The sequence below is a fragment of the Siphateles boraxobius genome, unplaced genomic scaffold (assembly GCF_051911475.1).
Source record: "Siphateles boraxobius isolate OS27281-9 unplaced genomic scaffold, OSU_SipBor_1 7, whole genome shotgun sequence".
Taxonomy (NCBI): Eukaryota; Metazoa; Chordata; class Actinopteri; order Cypriniformes; family Leuciscidae; genus Siphateles; species Siphateles boraxobius.
In genome coordinates, this window is record NW_027509197.1 from 32,155,758 (window position 1) to 32,182,282 (window position 26,525).

At 43.0% G+C, this 26,525-nt stretch overlaps 1 protein-coding gene and 1 long non-coding RNA gene across 24 annotated transcripts in view; one reads left to right on the forward strand and one right to left on the reverse strand.

The window, feature by feature from the left end:
* Positions 1-8,770, reverse strand: part of obsl1b (obscurin like cytoskeletal adaptor 1b) — a 31,337-nt gene extending 22,567 nt beyond the window's left edge. For 21 of the 22 annotated variants that reach the window (XM_077215933.1, XM_077215930.1, XM_077215922.1 and 18 more), the window contains exons 1-9: positions 8,405-8,736; positions 4,030-5,146; positions 2,342-2,611; positions 1,981-2,241; positions 1,564-1,869; positions 1,227-1,493; positions 855-1,130; positions 460-735; positions 1-276 (exon numbers count right to left, since the gene is read on the reverse strand). In XM_077215933.1, the coding sequence (XP_077072048.1) occupies positions 1-276; positions 460-735; positions 855-1,130; positions 1,227-1,493; positions 1,564-1,869; positions 1,981-2,241; positions 2,342-2,611; positions 4,030-5,044 (2,947 nt within the window). In that variant the 5' untranslated portion in view covers positions 5,045-5,146; positions 8,405-8,736. Of the gene's footprint in view, positions 277-459; positions 736-854; positions 1,131-1,226; positions 1,494-1,563; positions 1,870-1,980; positions 2,242-2,341; positions 2,612-4,029; positions 5,147-8,404 lie in introns of all 22 variants that reach the window. The other variant, XM_077215910.1, reaches the window with a different exon arrangement.
* On the forward strand, positions 199-24,818 carry LOC143723503 (uncharacterized). Of its 2 annotated transcripts, none has more exons than XR_013197134.1 (3): positions 199-270; positions 5,759-5,816; positions 24,710-24,818. It is a non-coding gene; the product is annotated as an uncharacterized LOC143723503 (long non-coding RNA). The 2 variants fall into 2 exon arrangements; XR_013197135.1 differs by lacking the exon at positions 199-270 and adding an exon at positions 1,821-1,895.
* Positions 24,819-26,525: the final 1,707 nt, after the last annotated feature.

Consider the following 26,525-nt stretch of genomic DNA (forward strand, 5'->3'; position numbering starts at 1 on the left):
CTCTTATCTCCACATGAAACTTGATTACATCATCCTTTGTTGTGCAGCTGTACACACCGGCATGAGATGGGTTTGCTGACTGAATACTGAGTGTTCTCATGCAGTCTTCTGATTTGATGTCTACTCCAGATTCTACAAGGAGCTGATCCCCATCTTTGTACCACTGGACCTGTGCAGTAGAGTCTGAAATCTCGCACTGCAGAATAATGGGGCAGCCTGCTTCAATGCACTTTCTCCGCTTAACCTCTGGGACAGCTGAGAACCTCACAGGTGGGGCTATGGATATTTTAGAGTGTTTTAAGTCTCACTTTATGATTTTAGTACTCATTTTTTACATTTAATTTGAAATATATTTTAACATATGTACAGTCTTAATAAACATTGCCATTGTCTTGCCATTTGTTAGTTGTCTGGCAAAATGAAAATGTAACTTAATTCACTTGTAAAAATATAAATCACCTTTAACATCCACATTGAAGTGGACAGCATCACCCCTTGTCTTGCAGCTATACACCCCTGAGTGGTAAAATTCAGCTGATTGGACAAACAGTTCCCTCTTTGTGCCCTCAGAATTGAAGTCTAGTCCACTTTGTGGCAGTAGTTTCACACCATCTTTGTACCAGGAAACCTGGGCGAGTGGATCTGAGAGCTCACATTGCAGTGCTATTGTTGAGCCTGCTTCAATAGATTTGTTCCTCTCACCCTCCGGAAGAACTGAGAACCTCACTGGTGGGGCTATATGTGTTTTCATTCAGCATTATTTAGTAAACTTTAGAGACTTGCAAGTGCAAGATTCTTTTATTGAATATATTCAGTTGATTTTAAAAGGAGTAATAAAAACAAAAATGACTCACCCTCAACCTCCACATTAAACCTGATAACGTCATCAATAGCGTCGCAGCTGTACACTCCTGAGTGGGAAAAATCCGCTGATTGGATGACAATCCTCCTCATTGTTCCTTCTGATTGGATATGCAGACCTTCCATTGATTTAAGTTCAACACCATTCTTATACCAACGAACTGGAGCCTCAGGGTCTGACAGCTCACAGTAGAGTACTATAGGGTTGCCAACCTCCACAAATTTGTTTCGATCCATTTCAGAAAGTGGAGTGAACTTTACCAGTGGAGCTGATTAAGAGAAATATAAAAGCCAGTACAACACAACAATTGTTAATATCCTCATAAATATATCTCAGTTCAAGGAAATCAAAGTTAAGTATTCACCTTGTATATACAAAGCAGCAGAATCTCGAATTCCGTAAGCAATGAAGGTGATCTCTGCTCCATTGTCTGTGTCTCGTACCCCGCGAATGCGTAGGGACTGGTGTGTACGTGAACGCCTTATTGAGAAACGGTCATCGTCTTGAAGCTGATTTCCATTTAGAAACCAAGTGCCTATGACTGAGGCAGAGAGCTCAATGGTAAAACAGGCATCCTGGCCCTCCGGTACTAAAGCATCTTGTAGAGGTGCTTGGATTCTGGCAACTGGAACTAGAAAGAATGAGATTTGTTAGTGTTTTCTTTATATGTATGCAATGGACAGCCTTATAAAGGAGCTTACCAAGGTGAACTGCTCGAGGGAACTCTACATTTCCACTCCTTCCATATTTGTTGACACTGCATATCCGAAATCTGTAGTCTGCCTCGCATGGAACACTGTCGCCAAGAATCTCCACTGAGGTTGCAGAGTCTGTAGTCAAACATTGCAGCCACTCTTGTGAGCCAACCTCTTGTCTCTCAATTATGTACCCTGAAGGTGGATTCTTTCGAGAGTCTTGTGCTGGAAGCCACGAAAGAAGAGCTGCATTCGCTCGTTCTGTGTTTATCTGTACCCCAATTGGACAGCTTGGTGGACAGTGCCTTGCCGCTGAAATTAGCAGAAGAGAAGAAGAGGTTTGTTAAAAAAAAATTAATACATTTGGACATTCTGGAATACAAGTGTTTACATATTAATAAATCCAAAGAAAAGTTGTCATACCTTTCACCCTTAGCTGAGATGAAGTTTTTGATCTACCCACATAGAACATGACCAAACCAGAGTCTTGTGGTGTGGTGTTTACAAAGACCAAAATGTGTGTCCTTCCAAAAGATTTGAGAATGGTCTGATGGGTCTCCCTTAGCTCTGTTCCATCTTTGTACCAATGAATGTCCATTTCCTCCTCCTCCACCTCCACACAGAAGGCTGCATTTTCCCCCTCCAGGACATCAACTTTTCGTGGCAGTTTTCTTACTATAGTGCCTTCAAGAGAGTCACTTAAGTTATACAACTGCAAATGCTAATCAGATGAATTTGTTTTTCCCAGACAGATGATGGCAAATAAATATAACTTTTGTTTTACCTTTGACTGCTACCTCTGCAATGCTTCTACCCCCATCAGCCATCTCACATAGATAAATCCCATCGTCATCAACTCCAATATCACGAATTGTCAGTCGACGCTTTGTCCCCCACTCTTCCATCCCATATTTGGCTCCAGGCTGTAGTCGTCTGTCTTCTAAGTACCATGTGATTGGAACAGAGTCCTCAGGAACTTCACACTCAAGAACAGCCAAGTCTCTCTCCCATACTTGCAAGTCGTTGAGTGGCTGCTTAAATCGAACAGGTGGCTCTGTTACAAGAAGGAGGGAACCCAAAAAGGAGAGTTTTATAAGTTTTCATTATGTCTGTAATGGATAGATCTGCATTCCCTCAGAGATACATTGCACACAATACTTACCCCACTGACAATAACCAGGACATGTAGTGTTTTGGATACGGATTTGCTGGTGTCCCCAGCATGCTTTTTAACAAGCTTAGCCAGCAAGATTTCCTTGATAGAACAGCTTCACCAGACAAACCATGCTGGTCGAAAAGCACGTTTTTCTGGTGAACTGCATGTTAACCTTTTTTAACAACACCAGCATACTCTAGCCTCAATCAGCATGGATATACATGCATGTGTAACCCCTCCGATTCTACATGCACCACTCTGAGCGGGATTCAAACTGGTGTTTCCTTACTAGCTGGCCTCTGTTACACATGGAAATTGAAAGTAATCTAGATGATACTGCTTTTTTTTTGTCCAGTAGTGGCTTTGAGGTAATCTGCAATCAGTAATTATGTTGCTTTTGTATTATTATACTATTATATTTTGGAAAGTACTGTTTGTACTGTATTTTTGTCTATTTTTTCAATTTAAAATATCTAAAAATTCTTGAAACACAAATTTATTTGAGAAACAACCCTGCTTAAAGATATTTAGACTAGTTTTCAGAGAATGTATCTTTAATTGGAGGGTATTTTGTGGTGTTCAGTGATTTTAAGTATAAACAAAACAAAAAAACCTGCCAGTGCAGTAAGGCTCACATTCAAGATAACATTTATGAAAACTTATGATTTAAAAAGTCTTAAGATTTGATCAGTCTTGCTTCTCAAATATACTTAAAAAATCCCATTAAGTTATTTTTTGCAGTGTACCTAGCTTTTTTTTTAGGTTATGTCTTGATGCCACATCCTTGACATTATTGATGTATTTTTTTGTCTTGTTCGTGCTTGCTTTAGTAGTCATACCTTCAATTTAGCCTTGGTGAGTCGAAACCCTTTTGAGCTTTATGGTTTTGCCTGGCTCTGTTACAATATAGTCATGCAAAGCAATCAGTTTTGACTCTTTGATGGTCCATGTGAGAAATATGAGCTTGCCTCCAGAGATTTCAATCACATGTGTGGGCCTCAGGCCTTTCAAAGCTTAAGTGATTTTGCAGATATAGGACTGGATGGAATCTATTTCATGTTAATGAGTTTGGCCTGGTCAGGTAATTTAAAAGCTCCCTTGATGCATTTCCTACCACTGAATCATCATAAAAGTTACTGTTGATTAGGGAACCAAATGCTTGACACAACCGCTGGCAACTGGCTTATTAATTGTACAGGCCGGATAAAGTATAGTACAGGATATACTAATGTTATATATCAGGTGGTAAAACCATAAAATTGTATTGAATTTGTACTGTACTGTATTTATCGTATTCCAAATGAGGTGACTCTTACCTTTGACAATAAGGTGTACAGCACTCAGGGTTTGGCCTGCAGTGTTTGAAGCAGAACAGACATAAACTCCATTGTCCTGTTGTTTGCAGTAGAGAACTTTAAGTGTGAAGTAACCCTCTCTGTCTTCATAAAGGAGATACCGTCTCCCAGACAAGATAAGTCTCCCATCTTTCCTCCATAATATTTCTGGTTTTGGCTTCCCAGTTACATAGCAACGAAACTTTGCATGTTTCCCTTCTGTCACTGCAAACATTTTCACTTTGGCTGAGTTTGGTAGTGGGTCATCTTTCAGCCTTGTTGCAACTTGCCTACCACTCCTCTGTTTTCCCTGATGTGCTTTCCAGTGGCCATTAGTGTATCCATTACGGTTCCCTTCATCTTCGTGTCCTGGTCCTGCATCCACCAACAGCACAGCCCCTGCCAGACTCTCTCCAAATTCATTTCTGGCCTTACATGTGTACACCCCTCCGTCTGGTGCTCTTGTCTTGAAAATCTTTAGCTGGAACCACCCTCCATCCTGATAGCTGATGGTGAAATGTGTGCTCTCAAAGATCTCATTCAACTTCTTGCCATCCTTCTCCCACATCACTTCAGGTCGAGGGTTTCCCCATAGCTTACAGGAGAACATTGCATCCTCTCCTCGTCCAACCCTAGTCGAGAGGGGCTTGATAAGAAAACGTGGCTTGTTTTCCTCCCGAAATTCCATCTCCTGTGCTTCACCTTCTACTTTCAAAGTGGCTGCTGCGTACGTCTCTCCAATGCTGTTCTTGGCCTTACAGATGTATTGTCCACTGTCCTCCATTGTAACAGAAGTTATAATAAGGTTGTAGACATTGCCATCCTCAAACACCCGGTATCTGCTCTCTGGGTGAATCTTCTCATTGTTTCTCTCCCATATAACTGCTGGTCTGGGATCCCCACTGATCTGGCATTTCAGAACTGCATCTGTGCCACTCTGTACAACCACAGGACGAGGGTAGGCCAGGAACCGTGGCGCTCCACCAAACACATCCATCCCTGCTCACTTGCCAACCTCCACTCAGAGGGACAGGCTACGGGCATTCAGTCTCTTTATTACTCTAAAAGAATTGTGTTGTCCAGTTTATCAAGTAAGACTCTAAATCATAGCAAAAAAAAAAAAAATACATTTAATATATGATTTGATAATAACCGGCCATTTCATACATGTATATAGTACTGCATGTAAATACCAAGGTTGTGCACCATTCAAAATTCCAGTTCAGATCCTGAATTTGAATTGAGGTAGCAAACAGTATTGAATTTGAATATAAAGAGCAATTATAATGAATTTGTAACTTGTTTGATAGTTTTGAAAGACTATTTTAAAAGCTTTAAAATGTGAAGTTTATAGGCCTTAGACATGTAGATGTAGTTAGATGTAGTCATTTCTTAAATTTTGAATTCCACTAAACCCTGGTAAATACAGTCTTATCGAATAAAAACAGTCTAAAGGCCACCAATACCTAAATAGTCAGTCAAACAGGAAATCATTTAATTAATTTAGTAAATCTGCAGAACTTGTATTTCAGCAATTTCCATGTTAGTTTGTTTTTTGCAGAATGCTGTTTGTTTATTAAACTGCACATGGGAAGCTTTGTATCTAACAAATTACTTGTCTAAATCAAACTTAGCTTTACTGTATGTTAAGCTCTGTTGTACATTCATTTTATTGAAATAGAATTCATTTTACTGCTCTGTTTTGCTCCAGAGTTGTTTGTTGCCATCGTGATCGTGGACGCACCTCTTCCAATGTCAACTCATTACAGGTAAATATAAGTTGATTGATATTATATAAATATCATAATTATTATATTTTTTAAGCAAAATTACAATTGGCGTTTTACTTTTTTTCCATCATTTACAAAAGTAATATAGTTCACTGTTAGTTAAAACTTTCAACAAGGAACACCTGACTAACTAGGGTGACCAGATTTCTCGGAGTGGAATACGGGACAGATACAGAACGCATGCGTATAGAGGGAATGCACGTGACGTCACCGTTGGCCGGAGTGACTGCAGTTACGCCCACAAGTGGCAAAAAGACTGAGCTAACCCCCTGGGGTCTGTGGTGTTTTCTGGGCCCTGGAGGTGTTTTGATATGGCTAGACATTTTTGCTTATTTCTGTTAATTATAACATTTTCATGGCTAAAGTCTGATTATACTGTAATCAACACAAACTTTTCTATAACGTGTGCAGCATGCATGTAAAAGTTTGTATTTTTGAGAAAATAATGTTTGTGAGTGGTTAGTGAAAATATTTTTAACTTGTTTTTTTATGCTGCTTTCTCCTACGCCAGCTTAATAAGCAAAGATAGCTATAAATAAGCCAATTTGTAGGATGATTTCCCTAAAAAGTGACTCTTTTTCTAAACCAGTGGCAATGCTAGTGGTGCACTTTTTTTTAGGCTGTATTGTAATTTTGTGATGCATAAATTTGCTTGTAGCATATAAAAACTACTGAAGTTTATGTATTCAACTGCATTATGCCTAATATATTGGCATACATTGAAATCCTGCATCGCGGACGATCCCAATTTACACAGATGGGAAACAATTGTCCTGATGAGGACACAATTAACTCACAATTGTGCTCTGCCTGTGAATCGTTAAAATAACTACCACATATTTTCTGGATAAAAAAAGTAATTATCTGAATTATCATTATTCAGGTTGTGAATATGAAGTACATCTTCGAGGTTGAAGTACTGATAAAGAAAATGCTTAAATTGTTGCAAACACTTTAACCTGTCATATCAACAATTGTTTGTTTACAGTATTTTTTCTCTCATATCTTCTCGGAAAAAGAGAAAAAATAATAACCAAACTTTTCATGTCCCAATAATTTTGGAAGACTGCATTAGCTATTTCTCAAATCTTCAACAATCCGCTGAAGTATACAGACTGATTAAAAATTAATGGTTGAGTTTGGGTGTTGGTATGTGCACTAGTGCGATTTAATAGTGTGGGCTCTCCCCAGAGAGCAGGGATACTATTACACTAGAGTACTTGATGCCCAGAACTTCCTTAGAAATTATGCCTTGTGAGAAGAGCTCAAGAGGTGTACTGTTTTTTAGCCCTATTGCAACAGCGGCCACAACACATAACTAACACAGCTGGTGCTGTATTTCAATGGGAAAGTGCTTTATATAGTCTGCCCTAAATAAAGACCTGTGAGAGGGCATGTGTCAGGTATCACAAAGCACACCACAGAACACGCGTGCACATACAACACAGGTCTCGCACACTCACGCAGAACACACCCCATGGGGAGCTCTCAGTCTAAATATGCTATGCCTCTCACACGCCGTCTAGCAAATGCAGTTACGAATTTAGCTGTTAAATGTCATTGTCAAAATTAGTTTGTTTGTCATTCGTTTCAGGAAAGAAACACTTGCTCTGTACTATTAAGTGATATCTTAATAGTACTCTGAAAATATCTGTTGCAAATGAAGTAATCCAGATCATGTTGGTTTAATATAACCTCATGATTGATTTTTTTTTAATGTGTGGCTTCTCAGTTTCAATCATGCTGCAAGTTTGGCTTCTGGGGTGTACAGGGGGATGTTTATTCGCAAGGGCTGGTTTATCTGTTTTAGGATGGCATAGCACATGAATCGCTAGTCTTTGGAATCTATGACGCACTGCTAACTTCAGGAAAACGATCCGGTTATAAGTATCCTCCTCAGAACCTTAAACGTCTGCTAGTTATTCATCATGCTACACATATAAGTGTGCTACGCTACAAACAATACAACAAAACAAGATTTATGTAACACATAAACTACTGGTAACCCTTTATTTTGATGGTCCCTTTTGAACATTATGTTGACTATAATTAACATTGCATGCCCACTAACTCCCATTAGAGTATTATTCTGCTTAATTTTATTTTAACACTTTGTGATGACCCTCCAACAGACATTCTACTGACTATAAGTAACTTTGTAACTACATATCAACTAACTCCCATGAGAGTTTTAGTAGACTGTCTGCTTGATATCTGCTAACTATTTATTGTGATGGTCCTCCAACAGACATTCTACTGACTATAACTTTGCAACTACATGTCAACTTATTCTAACCCTAACCCTACCAGTCTACCAATACTCTACTAACACTCTAGAAAACAGGTTGGAGAACAACGTTGGAGAACACATCAAAAGTAAAGGAAAAGCAGGTACTCTTATTATATTTCCAACTGTTAAAGGTTTAAATGTATAACATCAACAATCTAGATCAGGAATTTCCCATAGGACTTTAAAAGGAGATTAACCTCCTGTTTGTGCCCCTAATTTAATTAGACTGACCTTTGACCTCAGGGAAACTGCACTTTGTAACATTAACATATCCTACCTCTCTTCAGTCCTCAGAGACAAATGTCAATATACATTCCGCAGCAACCAGCTTCTCCTGCTTCACTGGCCCTCACTTCCAGCTCTAGTTTTTTTTTTTTTTTTTACAGAATAATCCTTTTCCACTTCGGTAAGTTTGTTGCGGTATGTTCTCCTCATTAACATCTAGTCAGTGTCCCCTGCCCATTTTGCCAAGGCTTTTAAGTGCCCCTTTTAAGAAGGTTTTAGCCTTATCAGACAGCTTTCCTTTGAACACTCCAGCGATCCCACAATCTCTGTGGCGTTTAGTCCTGAGACACCCCTAGTGTTATTGTTCGTAGAAGACTGTTAAATGCTTTTGCAGCTGCTGCTGTCCCCTAAAAATACTGGCAGCCTCGATGACAGCAGTGAAGATAAGTCAGGCTCTCCATTCACTTGCTCGCAGTGGCTAAAGATAGGGTGGATTGCTCGTCCTGGGCAGATTGCTTGACTTACTTGAGACCTTGCAATAAAATCTAAGGAGAAGGGCAGCAGCCTTCTGGCCTCCTGAAAACTTTCAGCATTTAGTTAAATGTTCAGAACCTTTTGTTTATGGCAGCAGTGTCAGCGTAGTCACCATTCAGAAGGCATTCAGAAACCGCAGAGGATTCCTGGTAATGGTCATAATTTTATGGGATCTGTCATCAGCCTTAGTAGAAATGTAGCCCTGCAAATGATTTAGACAAGTATGCTGATCAGACGTACTCTGTTTAAAAACAACGACAACAACATATAATGTAAATGGCGCTGTGTCTGCTGTCAGCTGTGATCTGACACTACTGACATAGCCGATGGTGTAATTTTGAATTGCATTATGCATTTCATTGTCAGAGAAGGTACAGCAAAGTGTCCTTAATTAAGCGCAGCAACTGTGAAATACCTCTGTGGAAAACATCTAAAAACGAAACGTTCACAGAAAAGAACCAGCGGGGTGCTGCGTGCACGTGTGATAAGGCTTATGAATGTGTGAGGGTGAACACAGAGAGCAGTGACCCCTCAGCTGTTTAGAGTCTCACGTCTCACAGGCTCAACGCTGTCTCCTCTGATTTCAGCCATTGGAAGTAATCTGATCTTACCCTGAAACCAGCATCCTGGCAATGAAACGTTTTGTTCAAGCCACTTTGTGAAAACCTGCAGGGATTAGCGGTCCTGTTTTTGAAACTTTTGAAAATTCCCCCAGCTGCTAAAGAAGATATTAGCAAGTGCATCGTTTCTTTGTGTTGCAACCTGTTGCAACTTGTTGACTCTGCTAAAGGAATAATTGTAAAAACAACACTGAGAGTCTGTTAATAGCTATGATTTGCTGATAAAGACCCAGTGAAAGAGCAAGATGACCCCAGTTGCCTTCCGTGTCGACATTTTCTGTCGAAACTGGAAGTTTGGGTAAAAGCTTTAGTTGAGTTATATAGTAATATGATTTGCTGCAAGATGTAGGTGTATGAGGGGGAAAGAGTTTGAAATTCTAATTCTTGAGACATGTATATGTGGTCCGTTTTCTTGGAAGGAAAAAAGGCTACAAATTTTTGGGATTGACAACTGCATTTACTTACAGGTGTGAGTCTGGAAACGTCCCGTTCAAACAACCAGTCAAGCCCATATTCTCTTACTAGTAACCACATTAACAGTGACCAAAGTAATATCAAAAATGCCGGTGTCCATGAAAGTGAAAATTCGTATTATTATTGATATGACAAGAGTCCAATTGAATCCGTCAAATCTTCATTAACTGACAGCAGCTTTTATGTCTGGAGCATTTGTGTTGCACGTAGAACACAAAACTGGCAGGTGGACAACAGTAACTGTTAAGTGCATCTGAAAGTGAAAATTTGAAAGTGCATCTCTGGAGAGCACTAAATGGCTCGCTCCTTCCCTCTGCTGGCAGGAGAACAGCTGTCATTATCCAGTTATCTTATTTTAGATGCCGTTTTAACAATTTTGTCTGAAACCTTTTCGTTTTACCTCATGATTCTACCAAAGTATTAAAATATAAGTCCGCCTATAATGTTTCTTTCCCATAATAATCAGATTAATCTGTTTGCTGGTTATCAAACTGAGCTGAAATTGTCATAAAGTTCTTTTGTATCTGAGTAGAGGTAGTCTAATTTAGGAAAGTGTCATCATTGTTTTATAAGAGTCTTTCTTCTGACTGGCTCAGACATGTTGTAAGATCTTGGCTGCTTGCCTGCCAGAACTATCCAACCATATTTCTAGCCATATGTTTACAAAGGTGGCCACTGGTCCGACAAGTGATATCTCCTTTTCTTAGAAAACATTGGTTTATCTGTGGTAACCAAGCATATGATAGATAGAGGCACAGAGACAAAGAGGTGTCAAAAAGTGTAAAACATTTCTACTCACAATGTTGTAAAATAACTCAACATACAGCTATTATTGTCAAAATAGCTGGCAACAAAAGTGAGTACATCCTAAGTGATAATAGCTGTACGTCGTTTAACCATGCCCCATTCAACCATGTCCTATTCATCATGTTCATGTTTTTGTCTGCTTGAAAGGAACAGGGAACATTTTGACAGGAACATTTTGACAGGACCATACAAATTTGTGTATCTTGTATTAGAGCAGTTAAAATTTGTGCTTTGTCCAATTCTCTCATACTGACCACTGAATGTTCAACATGGCACCTCATGGCAATGAACTCTAAGGATTTGAGAATTAGAATTGTTGCTCTCCACAAAGATGGCCTAGGCTATAAGAAGATTGGCAACACCCTGAAACTGAGTTACAGTACAGTGGCCAGGGTCATACAGAGGTTTTTCAAGATGGGTTCCACTTGGCCTGGGAAGGGTCAATCAAAGAAGTTGAGTCCTCGTGTTGTGCATCAGGTGCAGAAGCTGGGTTCAAAAAACAGACGCATGAGTGCTGCCAGCATTGCTTTAGAGGTCGCAGAAGCGGAAGGTCAGCTTGTCAGTGCTCAGACCATACCCCTCACACTGCAACACGTCGGTTTGCATGGCCATCGTCCCAGAGGGAAGCCTCTTTTGAAGCTGGCTCACAAGAAAGCCCGCAAACAATTTGCTGACATGCAACCCATCCAAGAGCATGAATAACTGAAACCATGTCCTGTGGTCTGATGAGACTAAGATAAACTTGTTTGGCTCAGATGGTGTCCAGCATGTGTGGCGACACCCTGGTGAGGAGTACCAAGAAAATTGTGTCTTGCCTACAGTCGAGCACGGTGGTGGTAGCATCATGGTCCGGGGCTGCAGGAGTGCTGCTGGTACTGGAGAGCTGAGCTTCATTGAGGGAAACATGGATTCCAACATGTACTGCGATATTCTGAAGCAGAACATGATGCCCTCCGTTCAGAGACTGGGGCGTACGACATAACGACCCCAAACACACCGCCCAGATGACAACTGCCTTGCAGAGAAAGCTGAAGGTGAGGGTGATGGAGTGGCCAAGTATGTATCCAAACCTGAACCCTATTGAGCACCTGTGGAGCATCCTCGAGCAAAGGTGGAGAAGCGCCATGTGTCCAACATTCAGCATCTCTGTGATGTCATTATGGAGGAGTGGAAGAGGATTCCAGCAAAAACCTGTGCAGCTCTGGTGAACTCCATGCCTAGGAGGATTAAGGCAGTGCTAATTAACAATTGTGCTCACACAAAATATTGACACTTTGGACAAAGTTTTGATGTCATCGTAGATAAATTAAAAAAAATAATTAAAAAAATTAAAGTTGCAGTAGGGAGTTTTGAGAAAATGTTGACTTAGCCTGAAAATTTGAACAAGCACAACTTACAGGTCCAACCCCCTTGCTCTCTGCTGCACTACAGCCCTCCCTCCACAGCTCCTCCCCCACAGCGGAGCCTGCCGTGAACGCGCAGGCTAGTAAGCAGGACCACCGATGACGGCGGATTATAAACAGTTATGGAACATTCACTAATAGGGACGAAACATCAACAATATGCTATACATTGACTATGGCCTGCCCATACTTTGACTACAAACTTGGTCCTCAAATCATTATGTATTTTGCAATACATGTAACTTTATAACGTTGCACTCTTTCTATAAGTTATAAATAGCTAGTAAGATAACGTTAAAGGATTAGTTCACTTTTAAAAAAACTTTTGCTGATAATTTACTCACCCCCATGTCATCCAAAGATGTCCATGTCTTTCTTTCTTCAGTCGAAAAGAAATGAAGGTTTTTGATGAAAACATTCCAGGCTTTTTCTCCATATAATGGACTTCAATAGGACACAAACGTTTCAAGGACCAAATGACAGTTTCAGTGCAGCTTCAAAGGGCTTTAAACGATACCAGACCATGAATAAAGGTCTTATCTAGCGAAACGATCGGTCATTTCAAAAATAGATACAAAACTTTAAGTTTTATAAGCACAAATGCTCGCCTTGCTCTGTTCTGTGATGCACGTTCGTAATCCTGTTCGAACTCGTTCATCATAATGAACAAATCTTTTTTCGAGTCATTTCGTTCGTTGAATGAACGAAATGACTCCGAAAAAGACTCGTTCAAAATGAACAAATCTTTTTTCGAGTCATTTCGTTCGTTGAATGAACGAAATGACTCGAAAAAAGTTTCGTTCATTTGGATGAACGAGTTCGTAAAGGAGAGTCACGAATGACGGTACGCGCTCGCGCTGTGCAAGAGAGGGGTGATCAGCGCGTACACGAGCGTGATTGACACTGCTAAGACATTCCTCCTGGCTCTGATTGGTTGTTTCTGACCGGGAGCGGTGTATTTCTGCAAATGGCAATAGGACCAAAGGGAGGAGCCAGAGGAGCTGGATTTTTCCCACAGATTATCTGTCTCATATTCTACTGTCAGGACATAATGACAGTTTTAACAAATATTTGTTTACAAAAGTGACCTACTGGAGCTTTAAAGATAAAAAAAAGACACGATAAATATTACTTATGAACATAACTATGATTACTTTATCATTACTTTATCATTGTATCATTACTTTATGGTTATTGTGACGGCAAAAACCACAGAAGCAATAATGCAAGTGAAGAATCTTTAATGTAACGATCACGGTCAGATGACACAAAACAAGACTGGTAGCGCAGGGACAAGATGGTCAGGGTCCCAAGTGAAGAGTCTTGAAGTGAAGTGAAGTGAAGGTCCAGGTGAAGTGAGGTAATCCACGGCAGTGATAATCCCAGGGAACACGAAACAAGACACGAGTTGACACGCCGACAGGAAAGGAATAACCACACACAACGAAGGACATCCAACAACGATCTGACAATGAGAGTACAAAAACAGTGAGTATAAATAGGGAATGGGATGAGCTGCAGCTGGTGGGTGGATAATGATCAGCTGGAGCGCTGATCAGCAGGATCGCTGATCAGCAGAATGGAGTGGTGACGCCCACTCACACACACCCACACAGATAACAACAGAAACACGAGACAAGAAGGAATCAATAAATTTATGAACCGTGACAGTACCCCTTCTCCTAGGAACGCCTCCTGGCGTTCCCAGACTCCCTTACCTGTCGATTGTAATCATCAATAAGGGAATGATCCAGGATGTCTCTAGCCGGTACCCAACTTCTCTCCTCCTGACCGTAACCTTCCCAGTCCACCAAGTACTGGAATCCGCGTCCCCTCCGCCTTGAGTCCAGAATACGATTTACCGAATAAGTGGGTTCCCCTTCTACGAATCGCGGCGGGGGAGGAACCGGGACTGGCGGATTAATCCGAGAATAAAACACGGGCTTGATCTTGGATACATGGAAGGCGGGATGAATCCTCCTGTACACTGGAGGCTATTTGAGGCGGACTGTCACCGGACTAATGATCTTGGTGACAGTAAACGGGCCAATGAATTTGGGAGCAAGTTTGTTAGAAACGGAGCGGAGAGGAATGTTCTTAGTAGAAAGCCACACTTTTTGACCAACGACGTATACGGGAGGCTTTGACCGGTGGCGATCGGCCTTGGCCTTGGTGCGCTCCCCCACCCGGAGTAGAGTCTCACGGGCTCTAGTCCAGGTGCGGTGACACCTCTGGACAAAGGCGTGGGCGGAGGGAACCGCGACCTCGGATTCCAGACTGGGAAAAATAGGTGGCTGGTATCCTAAACTACATTCAAACGGAGACAGGCCCGTAGCTGACACTGGTAACGTATTGTGGGCGTACTCCACCATGGACAGTTGTTGGCTCCAAGAGGAAGGATTCTTGGAGACCAAACATCGTAACACCCTTTCCAGATCTTGGTTGGCTCTCTCGGTTTGACCATTGCTCTGGGGATGAAACCCTGAGGACAGACTAACAGTCGCTCCCAGTAATCTACAAAACTCTTGCCAAAATTTGGACACAAACTGGGGTCCTCTGTCGGAGACCACGTCTGTCGGGAGGCCATGAATACGAAAGACGTGATCTACGACTATAAACGCTGTCTCCTTAGCTGAGGGTAATTTAGGTAAGGGAATAAAGTGAGTCGCCTTCGAGAATCGGTCCACCAAGGTTAAAACCACCGTGTTACCCTGAGAGGGTGGGAGGGCGGTGATAAAATCTAGAGCGATATGGGACCAGGGTCTCGAAGGGACAGGCAGCGGTTGAAGGAACCCATCTGGGGGTCGATTGGAAGTCTTACCAGTGGCACAGACAGAGCAAGCCAAAACAAAACTGTGGATGTCACGAGCCATACGTGGCCACCAGAATCGTTGCTTGGCTAAAAAACTAGTACGGTTAACTCCCGGATGGCAAGCCACGTTGGAACAATGAGCCCACTGGATAACGTCAGACCTTAATTCCTCTGGCACAAATAAACGGTTCGGTGGGCAGGCGGGCGGAGGCATTACCCCTTCTTAGGCCTTCTTGACCCTCGATTCGACCTCCCATACGAGTGTGGAGACGAATAGATTCCCCGGTAAAATGCACTCGGGAGTAGACGGGCGTTCGGATCGATCAAAAATGCGCGACAAAGAATCGGGTTTGATGTTTTTGGAACCCGGGCGGTACGAGAGAGTAAAGTCAAAACGTCCGAAAAAAAGTGCCCACCGAGCCTGCCTAGAGTTCAATCTTTTGGCAGTTCTGATATATTCCAAATTCTTATGGTCGGTCCAGACGATAAAGGGTACCCCTGACCCCTCCAACCAGTGACGCCATTCCTCCAACGCTAACTTGACTGCCAACAACTCCCTGTTACCAATATCATAATTGCGTTCGGCAGGGGATAAACGATGGGATAAAAACGTGCATGGATGAACTCTGTCGTCTGTGGGAGAATGCTGAGATATCACCGCTCCTACCCCCACCTCTGACGCGTCGACCTCCACCACGAACTGCCGTGATGGATCAGGGGTAATCAGGATAGGGGCCGAAACAAAGCGGTCCTTCAGTTTGGCAAACGCTGTCTCAGCAGCGTCTGACCACCTGAACGCAGTTCTGGGGGAGGTCAAGGCGATCAGAGGCGAGGCTAGTTGGCTGAAATTACGAATAAAACGCCGGTAAAAATTGGCGAATCCCAGAAACCTCTGTAGGGCCTTACGGGAATCCGGGATTGGCCAATCTACCACAGCCTTAACCTTCTCGGGATCCATGCGAATTCCCTCAGACGACACAATGTATCCTAGAAATGGAACAGACTGTGCATGAAAAACGCATTTCTCCGCCTTGACAAAAAGCCCATTCTCTAGCAGCCTCTGAAGCACTCGCCGGACGTGCTGCACGTGTTCCTGGAGAGAAGATGAAAATATCAATATGTCATCCAGGTAGACATAAATGAACTGATCGACCATATCTCGCAGCACGTCATTGACGAGAGCCTGGAAGACTGCTGGGGAGTTGGACAGCCCGAAAGGCATGACCAAGTATTCAAAGTGCCCCCTAGGGGTGTTAAAAGCAGTCTTCCATTCATCCCCCTCTCTAATGCGGACCAAATGATAAGCATTACGTAGATCCAATTTCGTGAAGATAGACGCTCCCTGCAACCTCTCGAAGGCTGAAGACATCAACGGCAAAGGATAGGTATTCTTTACCGTGATGTTGTTCAACCCTCGGTAATCAATGCAAGGTCGCAGAGATCCGTCCTTCTTCCCCACGAAAAAGAACCCCGCCCCCGCTGGAGAAGAAGAATGACGGATGAACCCAGATGCTAGAGAATCAGAAATATATTTCTCCATAGCCTCCCTCTCCGGGACAGAAAGTGAATATAACTTGCCTTTAGGCGGAGACTTACCTGACAGCAAATCTATAGCACAGTCATAGGGACGATGAGGAGGTAGAGAAGCAGCACGAGACTTACTGAACACTTCCTTCAGGTCTGAGTACTCCGCGGGCACGTTAGATAAATCCACTGCCTCCTCCTGAAACACAGAGACAGCAACAGACGAACAGGCAGACACAAGACAGGACTCATGACATCTACCACTCCATTCTAACACAGATTTCTTTAACCAGTCGATCTTGGGGTTGTGTTCAGTTAACCAAGGGTGTCCGAGAACGATGGGTGCAAGTGGTGAGTTCATGATATAAAAGGAACATGTCTCAGTGTGGTTTCCAGATGTGGTGAGTGTGATGGGTCCGGTGATGAGGGAGATGGTAGGAAGATCTTGACCATTGAGTGCCTGAACTGCTATTCTGCTGGTGAGTGGTAGAAGGGGAATGTTAAATCTTAGAGCAAAACCATGGTCCATGAAGTTACCTTCTGCCCCAGAATCCACCAGTGCCTGACAGTCGTGATTGTTGCCTGACCATCTTAGTCTTACCGGGAGGAGGGTCGATGTAGATGAGGACTTCGCAGCGGAGATCCCACCCGACAGTAGCCTCAACCTTACTGTCGGGCTTGGCCCTTTTACGGGACAGTTGTAGGCGAAGTGTCCCGCGGCCCCACAGTAAAGACATAGTCCTTGGGATCTCCGCCTCTCCTTCTCCTCCCGGGAAAGCCGAGCTCGCCCGACCTGCATGGGCTCGTGATCGTAGACGGGGCTGACCGCGTCCCCGCCGCTGGATCGTGGGCTCTCAGCTCCTCCCCTGGCCCGATTCGTGGGTGCTCTCCGTTCCACTCTCGATAAGCGTGCGTCCACACGAAGGGCCAGATCCACGAGTCCGTTGAGAGATGTTGGGAGATCCAGGGCGTAGATCTCCTTTTGAACGCGGTCAGCCAGCCCATGCAGGAACATGTCCCACTGCGCCTCCTCGTTCCAGTGACACTCTGCCGCCAGGGTTCGAAATTCGATGGAGTAATCCGATACTGATCTTTCCTCCTGTCGTAACTCTGCAAGCATCCGAGCCGCCTCTCTCCCGGCAACCGCCCTGTCAAAAACCCTTTTCATCTCGGCGGAGAGTGTCTGGAACGAGGCGCAGCATGGATCCTGGTTCTCCCACACCGCCGTTCCCCAGAGAGCAGCCTTCCCAGTCAGTAATGTGAGCACAAAAGCCACCTTCGAACTCTCCTGGATAAATGTGCGAGGCTGCAGGGCAAAGTGCATAGAGCAACGTGTTAGAAAAGCACGACAGAAACTTGGCTCACCATCGTAGGTCTGTGGGATGGGTAGGCGGGGTTCTGACTGGGAGACTCCCTCAGCTGGAATGAGGGGAACGGCCGGTGCGGGGGGCGCAGTGGGATCTCGTAGCTGTTGTATCTGCTGGGTGAGCTCGGACACCTGCGCCACCAGTACTTGGACAGCGCGTCCCGTCTCATTAAGGTTCCTCTCCTGGGTCTCCATGCGCTGAATGCTGGAGTTAATGAAATCCTCCAACGGGCTCACCTCACTCGCTGCTTCCATTACTGGTCAGATCGTTCTGTGACGGCAAAAACCACAGAAGCAATAATGCAAGTGAAGAATCTTTAATGTAACGATCACGGTCAGATGACACAAAACAAGACTGGTAGCGCAGGGACAAGATGGTCAGGGTCCCAAGTGAAGAGTCTTGAAGTGAAGTGAAGTGAAGGTCCAGGTGAAGTGAGGTAATCCACGGCAGTGATAATCCCAGGGAACACGAAACAAGACACGAGTTGACACGCCGACAGGAAAGGAATAACCACACACAACGAAGGACATCCAACAACGATCTGACAATGAGAGTACAAAAACAGTGAGTATAAATAGGGAATGGGATGAGCTGCAGCTGGTGGGTGGATAATGATCAGCTGGAGCGCTGATCAGCAGGATCGCTGATCAGCAGAATGGAGTGGTGACGCCCACTCACACACACCCACACAGATAACAACAGAAACACGAGACAAGAAGGAATCAATAAATTTATGAACCGTGACAGTTATGCAAAAATTGTGAAAATATTATTTAGAGTACATCAAATAGTAATGAAATTAGTCAGCCATTTTCCCCCCGAAATTATTGAAGAATAAAATTTTGTAAATCAGTAAATGGTATTGGCTTAAATAATCACAAAATTTGTTAGTGTAGAAATAGTGTTTATTTTCCTCTAGAAAAGAAATATTGTTTGCCGCGGTATGAAATGACACAATAATTCAGTGGGCTGGTTTTCATTGGTGTAAATTATCAGATTATAGACTCTTTTTAAGTTCCCTTTCAAGGGAACTCGAGCTGCGTTTGAGACGCGATGGGAACACTCTGCGTGATTACGTCGTGAAGCACGTGTAAATTCAGTCCAATGTAAGCCCACTACGACATAGGTGACGTCATAGACCAGGAAACTATATAGCAGCCCTGAAATCAGACCGTGACAGCTTCTGTACCTTCAGCAAGCGCTCTCTGTATATCTGTCCTTGTCTATTTATTGTTGTCTGTCAAGCCCAATATATCTATCTTTATTATGGCGAGCAAGCAAGATTATAGACGGTGTGTTGTTCCCTGCCCTCGTTATATTACGGGTGGGGACACACATCATCTTTGTGTTGCTTGTTTGGGAGTGTAACATGCCCAGTCAGTCCTCGAGGGGGCTGATTGTGTGCATTGTATGAGTCTATCTATGAAGACGCTCCACTCTCGCCGATCGTTCTTTTGAGGAGAATGGTTCGGTCGGCGCTCCCTGCGCGGGTCCCGCTGTTGCCTAGACGACTCGCATTTTGAGGTTCGCAAACGGATCTGACAGCGTAGGTTGGGACGGGCCCCGCCCTATCTTAGCTTTCCCCTGCAGATCCAGTGTGCTGCGATTTCCAGTTCCGAGGAATTGGTATCATTAGTGTTTTGTTAAGAAAAGGTTAACAAAACTAATAAAAGTATTAAGAAAAAGGCAGATGTTTGATTTTTCAATAAATAGGCAGCTCATAACTCTGTTGAGTAAAGATGAGCTTTTTAAAGGAGGTTTTTCTAATGCTGTTGCTAGTTAAATACTTACTGAACAGCTGAACATTATGAGAGTGAAAATAAAAAGAGTTTATTAGATGAAATGTATCTAAAAAAACAGGAAAACTCTGTATCTCAGCCTCCTCGTCGGGGACTACTGGCTTTTCCCTATCTCCACACTGAGGTGTCGAGATCTGGGAATAAACCGGTTTCTATTTTATGTGTTTAATACCTAAACGTCTAACTAGAGTAATGTTATGGGTATTAAGTATCATGGTATGACAGTGGCTTGGATTATAGAGACGCTTGCGAGCTTTCTCTCTCCCGAGTCAGCGTCATCATTTTTAACCCCGACGTTACCCACCAGCCATCTTTAATAATAAATAAATTTTATGAGGCAGTACTGGTGGGTAAAGTATTTAAGGACATAGATGAATGTGAGGATGTCAGCATTGACTCTATACGAGAATATATATATATATATATATATATATATATATACGTTTTTCTGATATAAAAATAAAGAAAAATAAAGATAAAAATGTCTGTTCTTCTGGACGCTCCGCTTTCAAGAAAACTAAACCTTTCAGCGGCGTTCCAGAGGTTTCTTCCTCACCAATCTATGTTCCTGAAACTGGCAAAGAAGAAGACCTGATGCTGAGGCTATCAGGCTTCTAAGTGTGGTCCCCTCCGGGGTAGGGACGGTTTTGAGAAATCGTTTCTCCTCGGCGCCCTCTGGGGTGCGACTCTCTGAGGAGGGTCGCAGCGCTGCCAGTTCGGTTGTTCCCTGCCGGTTCACCGTTCAGGGCACCCCGAGGTGTCAGCGTCCCCATACGATCCTCCGAGGAGGGTCGTAGAGCAGTCAGTTCGGTCTCCCTGCCGGTTCGCCGTTTCAGGGTGCCGAGGTGCCTGCTTTTTCCTACGATCCTCCGAGGAGGGTCGTAGGAACTAAGCTGTTAGAGGTAGGCAAGATCTAAATAAAAAGAGGACTGTCGTCATCTCTAATAAAGCTTAGACAAGAAGTCCTGTCGAAAAAATAAAAGGAGGGACGGTTTTGAGAAATCGTTTCTCCTCGGCGCCCACTGGGGTGCGACTCTCTGAGGAGGGTCGCAGCGCTGCCAGTTACAGAATTCAGCTCGGTTCTCGTCCGCCCAGATTTCAGGGGGTCCTCCCTACGGTAGTGGACTCACAGCAGGCTCTGGTTATGGAGCAGGAAGTACTGACACTTCTTCAAAAAGGAGCTATAGAAAGGGTTTCTCCTCCCAGCAGAGAGTCAGGGTTTTACAGCCGTTACTTCATTGTTCCAAAGAAGGGATTTAAACAGCAGAGTTCAGAAACTCAAGTTCAGAACGCACTATGCTATCGACGGATGCTTCCCTCACAAGTCGGAAGTGATCATGAGTGGTCGCTCGGCGGAGGGTCCGGACAACACACTGACGATCTCGTATATCAGAGCAGATATCCTGTTGAGGCAGGGGCTGAGGCCCGGGGAATGGAGACTTCACCCCGTGGTGGTGGAGCTCCTATGGGAGATCTTTGGTCAAGCTCAGCTCGACCTTTTCGCTATGGTTTTCCCTCACATATCCAGCTCCTCTCGGACTGGACGCTATGGTGCAGGTCTGGCCGAGGCTGCACCTGTACACATTCCCCCCGTTATCAATGCTCCAGGGAGTTCTGCTGGGGTGCGACTCTCTGAGGAGGGTCGCAGCGCTGCCACTTCGGTTGTTCCCTGACGGTTCGCCGCTTCAGGGCGCCGAGGTGTCAGCGTCCCCGTGCAATCCTCTGAGGAGGGTTGTAGAACGGTCAGTTCGGTTGTTCCCTGCCGGTTCGCCGCTTCAGGGCGCCGAAATGATTGTTCAATCAAATCCAGAGACTGGTTCCCTTATCGGAATTTCTGGCAGCGTGGAAACTTCTGCCAAATATTTCTCTATGGGTCCTGCACATAATAGATAAGGGTTAAACGGAGTTGTGGAAACGGTGGGCTTGGCCTCTGAGGGGGCCCAGCTCATAGAATCCGGTCTCTCGACTGTCTCTCTTCTCCCGTCCTTCAATCCAGAGCTCCTTCCACGAGAAAACTATGTACATTGAAATGCAAACTGTTCTCTACATGGCATGGAGAACGTTTTTTAAAATCTTGTTAACTGCCCGGTTGGTACAGTTCTCGATTTCCTCAAGACCGTTTCTCTGCTGAATTATCTCCCTCCACCTTAAAGGTGTTCGTAGCGGCTACATCTGCTTATCACCCCTCTCGGGGCTTCTTCTCCAGGGAGAGATCCTCTTATTATTTGTTTTCTCCGTGGTACATTTAGGCTCAGGCCTGCACTGCAATCTAGAGCACCGGCTTGGGATTTGGCCATTGTCCTTGAGGGTCTGGCTTTGGCTCCCTTCGAGCCCATCGAGGAGGTTTCAGAAAAATTCCTCACTCTAAAGACTATATTTCTCCTTGCTATTTCGTCTATCAAGAGAATTGGTGATTTACATGCTCTGTCGGTTGCTCCTTCATGTCTGGAATTTGCACCTGGTATGGTGAAAGCATTCCTCTACTCTAGACCGGGTTATATTCCTAAGGTCCCACTAAATGTTGGGGGCCCAATAGTGCGGCAGGCCTTTTGATCCTCCTCCCTTTAATACCCCAGATCAGGAACAGCTTAACCTGTTATGTCCAGTCCGGGCTTTAGATGCCTACGTTTACAGAGCTGCTCTGTGGAGTAAATCTGAGCAATTATTTGTTTGTTTTTGGTCACTCAAGAGAGGATGCCCTGCATCTAAACAGGTGATGAGTAAATGGATAGTCGAGGCTATTCATTGGCTTATGAAGCGGTCGCACAGCCTTCACCTATGGCTGTGCGGGCCCATTCTACTCGGAGTATGGCGGCCTCCATGGCCTTAATTTCGGGAGTTTCCCTTCTTGACGTGTGTAATGCGGCAGGATGGTCCTCTCCGCATACATTTGTCAGGTTTTATGACCTTGAGCTCTCCACTCCTGGTGCGAGGTTGCTTGCTTCTTAGTGTGCGCAGGACTTCACAAAGAACGGGCATTTGTCACTATGGCGTAGTGGCTATAGGGTTCCCATCGCGTCTCAAACGCAGCTCGAGTTCCCTTGAAAGGGAACGTCTCAGGTTACGTATGTAACCCTGGTTCCCTGATAGGGAACGAGACGCTGCGTTTGCCTGCCATACTTCCTGCATGCCCTGATCGACTTGCTTCAGATTTTTCAGAAGCTGTCGCGGTCTGATTTCAGGGCTGCTATATAGTTTCCTGGTCTATGACGTCACCTATGTCGTAGTGGGCTTCCATTGGACTGATTTTACACGTGCTTCACGACTTAATCACGCAGAGCGTTCTCATCGCGTCTCAAACGCAGCGTCTCGTTCCCTATCAGGGAACCAGGGTTACATACGTAACCTGAGACGTTTTATGGGCTGGAATAAGCTGAAAAACTTCTAAACCTAAGGCATATTAGTTAACCCCAGGCTCCAAATACTTTCTCAGATTGCCTTCTGAAACATGAATGGACATGAATGTGTATAGCAGCACATCTTTAGCAGAGGATTCTCAAGGGATGTCAGAATACCTCAGAAACTGTATGATTATTTGTGAAACTATGCAAGTCTCTCTCTCATTCTTTGCACTTCTGTGTTGCAGGTGAACAGGTTTGACTTTTACATTGTTCATTGCGCTGTTTGAAAAAATGTTCTAGGACCTAGAATCTAGATGACATGCTGAAGTTTTTTTGAAGGGCTATTAATGTGTTTGTTGGTTTTTTTTTGCTGTCACTTCAGTTGGTTTATTCATTTCAGACAATGGTGAGTTAAAACATACGGCAGGTTTCCTGACGTGACAGTGTTTACCTGTGTATCACTAAGTCAGAGTGGCAGAAACCTGGCATGACCTCTCAGTTTCCAAAGCTATTTGTTTTTCCTACATCAACCTCACTTTTTCCTCATGATTTAAAATTGAGCCTGGCAAGTCTATTCCTATACAGCCTCACTGATTTACAGTAGAGCCAAGCTATCATTTAATATTAATACCTCTGTAAATCCTAAAATTAACCCTGTTCTTATGGTGTGTTGAAAGAAAACAGGCAGGTGATGCATATATATCAGACAATTTCATGGTCCTGGCAATGGCTACGAATGAATTCACACAAGGTTTAGAATGCTGCCTGGATGCTGAAGGTCTCTACACTGTCTCTACTTGCTTGGTGTGTGTGTGTGTGTGTGTGTGTGTGTGTGTGTGTGTGTGTGTGTGTGTGTGTGTGGGTTTGTGTGTGTGTGTGTGTGTGTGTCAGGAATCACTTCAGCTGCAAGGTTGTCTGACTGAGCTGACTCATTATGAACTGTCTGCCTAAGTACTTATTTGTTTAAACATGTTCACAATTAAAGCACAGGCTGTTTAATCTGAATAAAGTCTATGATGTTTTAATGCACTGTGGATAAAGTAGGCCAGTTTGTTCACAAATGAAGAATTGATACTCCTGCAATTCTTTCTGCAACCACTGTGTGGTGACAAATAGTCAGAGAATCTATGCATACTTGTCAGACTTGAAGTCCTTACTTGCATACTTGCATTGACTTTGATACTTTCATTTTATTCTAATTTCATTGTTGATTGTTTTATAGGAGACATTGTCAAAAAAATAATTTTCTTTAAATTATCCTTAATTTCTTTAACCATCTGTCTGTCTGTCTGTCTGTTTGTCTGTCTGTCTGTCTGCACTGACACTATTTGATGAGAGCTGCACTGAGCTGGATGGTGAAATCACTGTTTTCTGCAGAGCTGCTTTATAGCTGAATTGAACTAATTTCAAAATTGTTGATCTTTACACAGTTATTGAAAGTAACTAAATCAACACCGAACTGACTTTACAATGTACAATGACATTACTGTCTTTTTAGAGCTCCTCTACTGCAGCAGAGTTGAATTCTGTTTGCATAATTGATCATTATTTTCCTGTTTATCACTTTAAAGCTGCTTTGAAACAATCTGTATTGTATTTTATGAATAATCAGTATGAATAATATAAATAATATATGAATAAAGGTGACTTAACTTGACTTGTTTATTTGTTTTCAGTCTAGGTGCCAATGGCTTCTACCCTAAGATATGGAAAATGACCTCAATGGAAGGTGTCAGGAATTTTGATGGCCTTGTGAGACCTGGACAGCACTAACTACTTGCCTCCAGGCACAAGAGTTGAGGTATAGGGTGGTAGCTGAAGGTATGCTGGCCTACATGTGTGAACAAGGCAGTCAGCAGGAGCACCTGGAACCAAATTATGCAGATTCCAATCAGGTGCTTCCATCGAGAGCGTACATGATCTTTTGTCCTGTTTTCTATTGAATTTTTAGTTGAAATCACAATAATTCTCTATTTCTCTTTTGAGTTCTAGTTTTGAAAATGAATCAGAAATGTTTGCGATTGGCATGCCTACGATACCCAATGGCATGATATGATAAAGTGACAAGTAATAAACACTCCCATGTAATGCCAGGTCGGCCCTCAAGTAAAAACCTCAATTGACATTCAATTGCTTTGTTGCTATAACAGTGGCATTGCGCTGAGTTGCCCTAACCAAAGTTAAATTTGTCCCAAAATCTCACTGTATATTAAACACAAAATAATCTCTTTTTGGATGTAAATGATCTGTGACGTTGTGCTTGCTAAATACTTGTTTTTTTCCTGTTTAGTGACAATACCTGAAGAGCAGGTGATGTTATTTCTAAATTGATAAATAGCCTATAGGTCTTTATTTTCTATCATCTTTCTATATTTAATCAGAGAGAAGAACGAAACCGAGCAGGAGGTGGGATTGGGAAAGTCAAACTCAAGATTATTTCTAAATTAATATAGCACATAATTTAATAACACCTGCACAATCTTGTTCTAGAGGCACAATGTAGTTCTTGTTTCAGAATCTTTGGCATTTATGTTAATACACAAAAAGAGTCGATTTAATGAGAGTTTTTGGAGACCTTTGTCATGCAATAAACAGCGGAAAGCTGTATTGGTGCTCATCTCGTCTGAGCTTCTTGCAGCTACTCGATTTATACACCTTAACCAACCTGGGGCAAGAGACCCTTGTCCTGATTCCTTCATCAGATAACAGGATTCTTTCATGCGTGACATTGTAAGCGATTGCCTCACCCAAATAGCTAAAAGTGACCTAGATCCATAGTTTGAGACACAAAATTCTCATGGATAAGATATACATGTGCTATAAATGCAGAGAGAATTATTTGAAGACTAATTACACTGCTCTCTTTTCAATTCTGATTGGTCAGTATTTTAATTGATTATTTAGTGAAATGACCACAATCCCAGTCAACCGATTTCATATGAAGCTGTGCTAGTCTCTCATATCACTTCGCCGTCTCTTTTTTTTCAGATAATTTAGACTCATATTTGTAATTTATATCCATTTATTCATTTGTTTGGGAAGTACTTGTGTAACAACATGAAATAATGTACCATAGCTTCGCATCAGGTTTATTCTGCGATAATGCCGGGCTGAATGTACACCTTTCAAAGGATTTTTAAAAAAGTTTTTGAAAGTCTCTTATTCGCAGCAAGGTTGCATTTACTTGATCAAAAATACAGTAGAACAGTAATATTGTAAAATATATTTACAATTTAAATGATCTGTTTTCTATTTTAAAATATTTGAAAAATGTATTTAATTCCTGTGATGCAAAGTAGAATTTTCAGCATCATTACTCCAGTCTTCAGTGTCAAATGATCCTTCAGAAATCATTCTAATATGCTGATTTGTTGCTCAAGAAACATTTCTTATTGTTATCAATGTTGAAAACAGTTGTGCTGCTTAATATTTTTGTGAAAACTGATACATTTTTTCAGGGTTATTTGATGAATTGACAGTTCAGAAGAACAG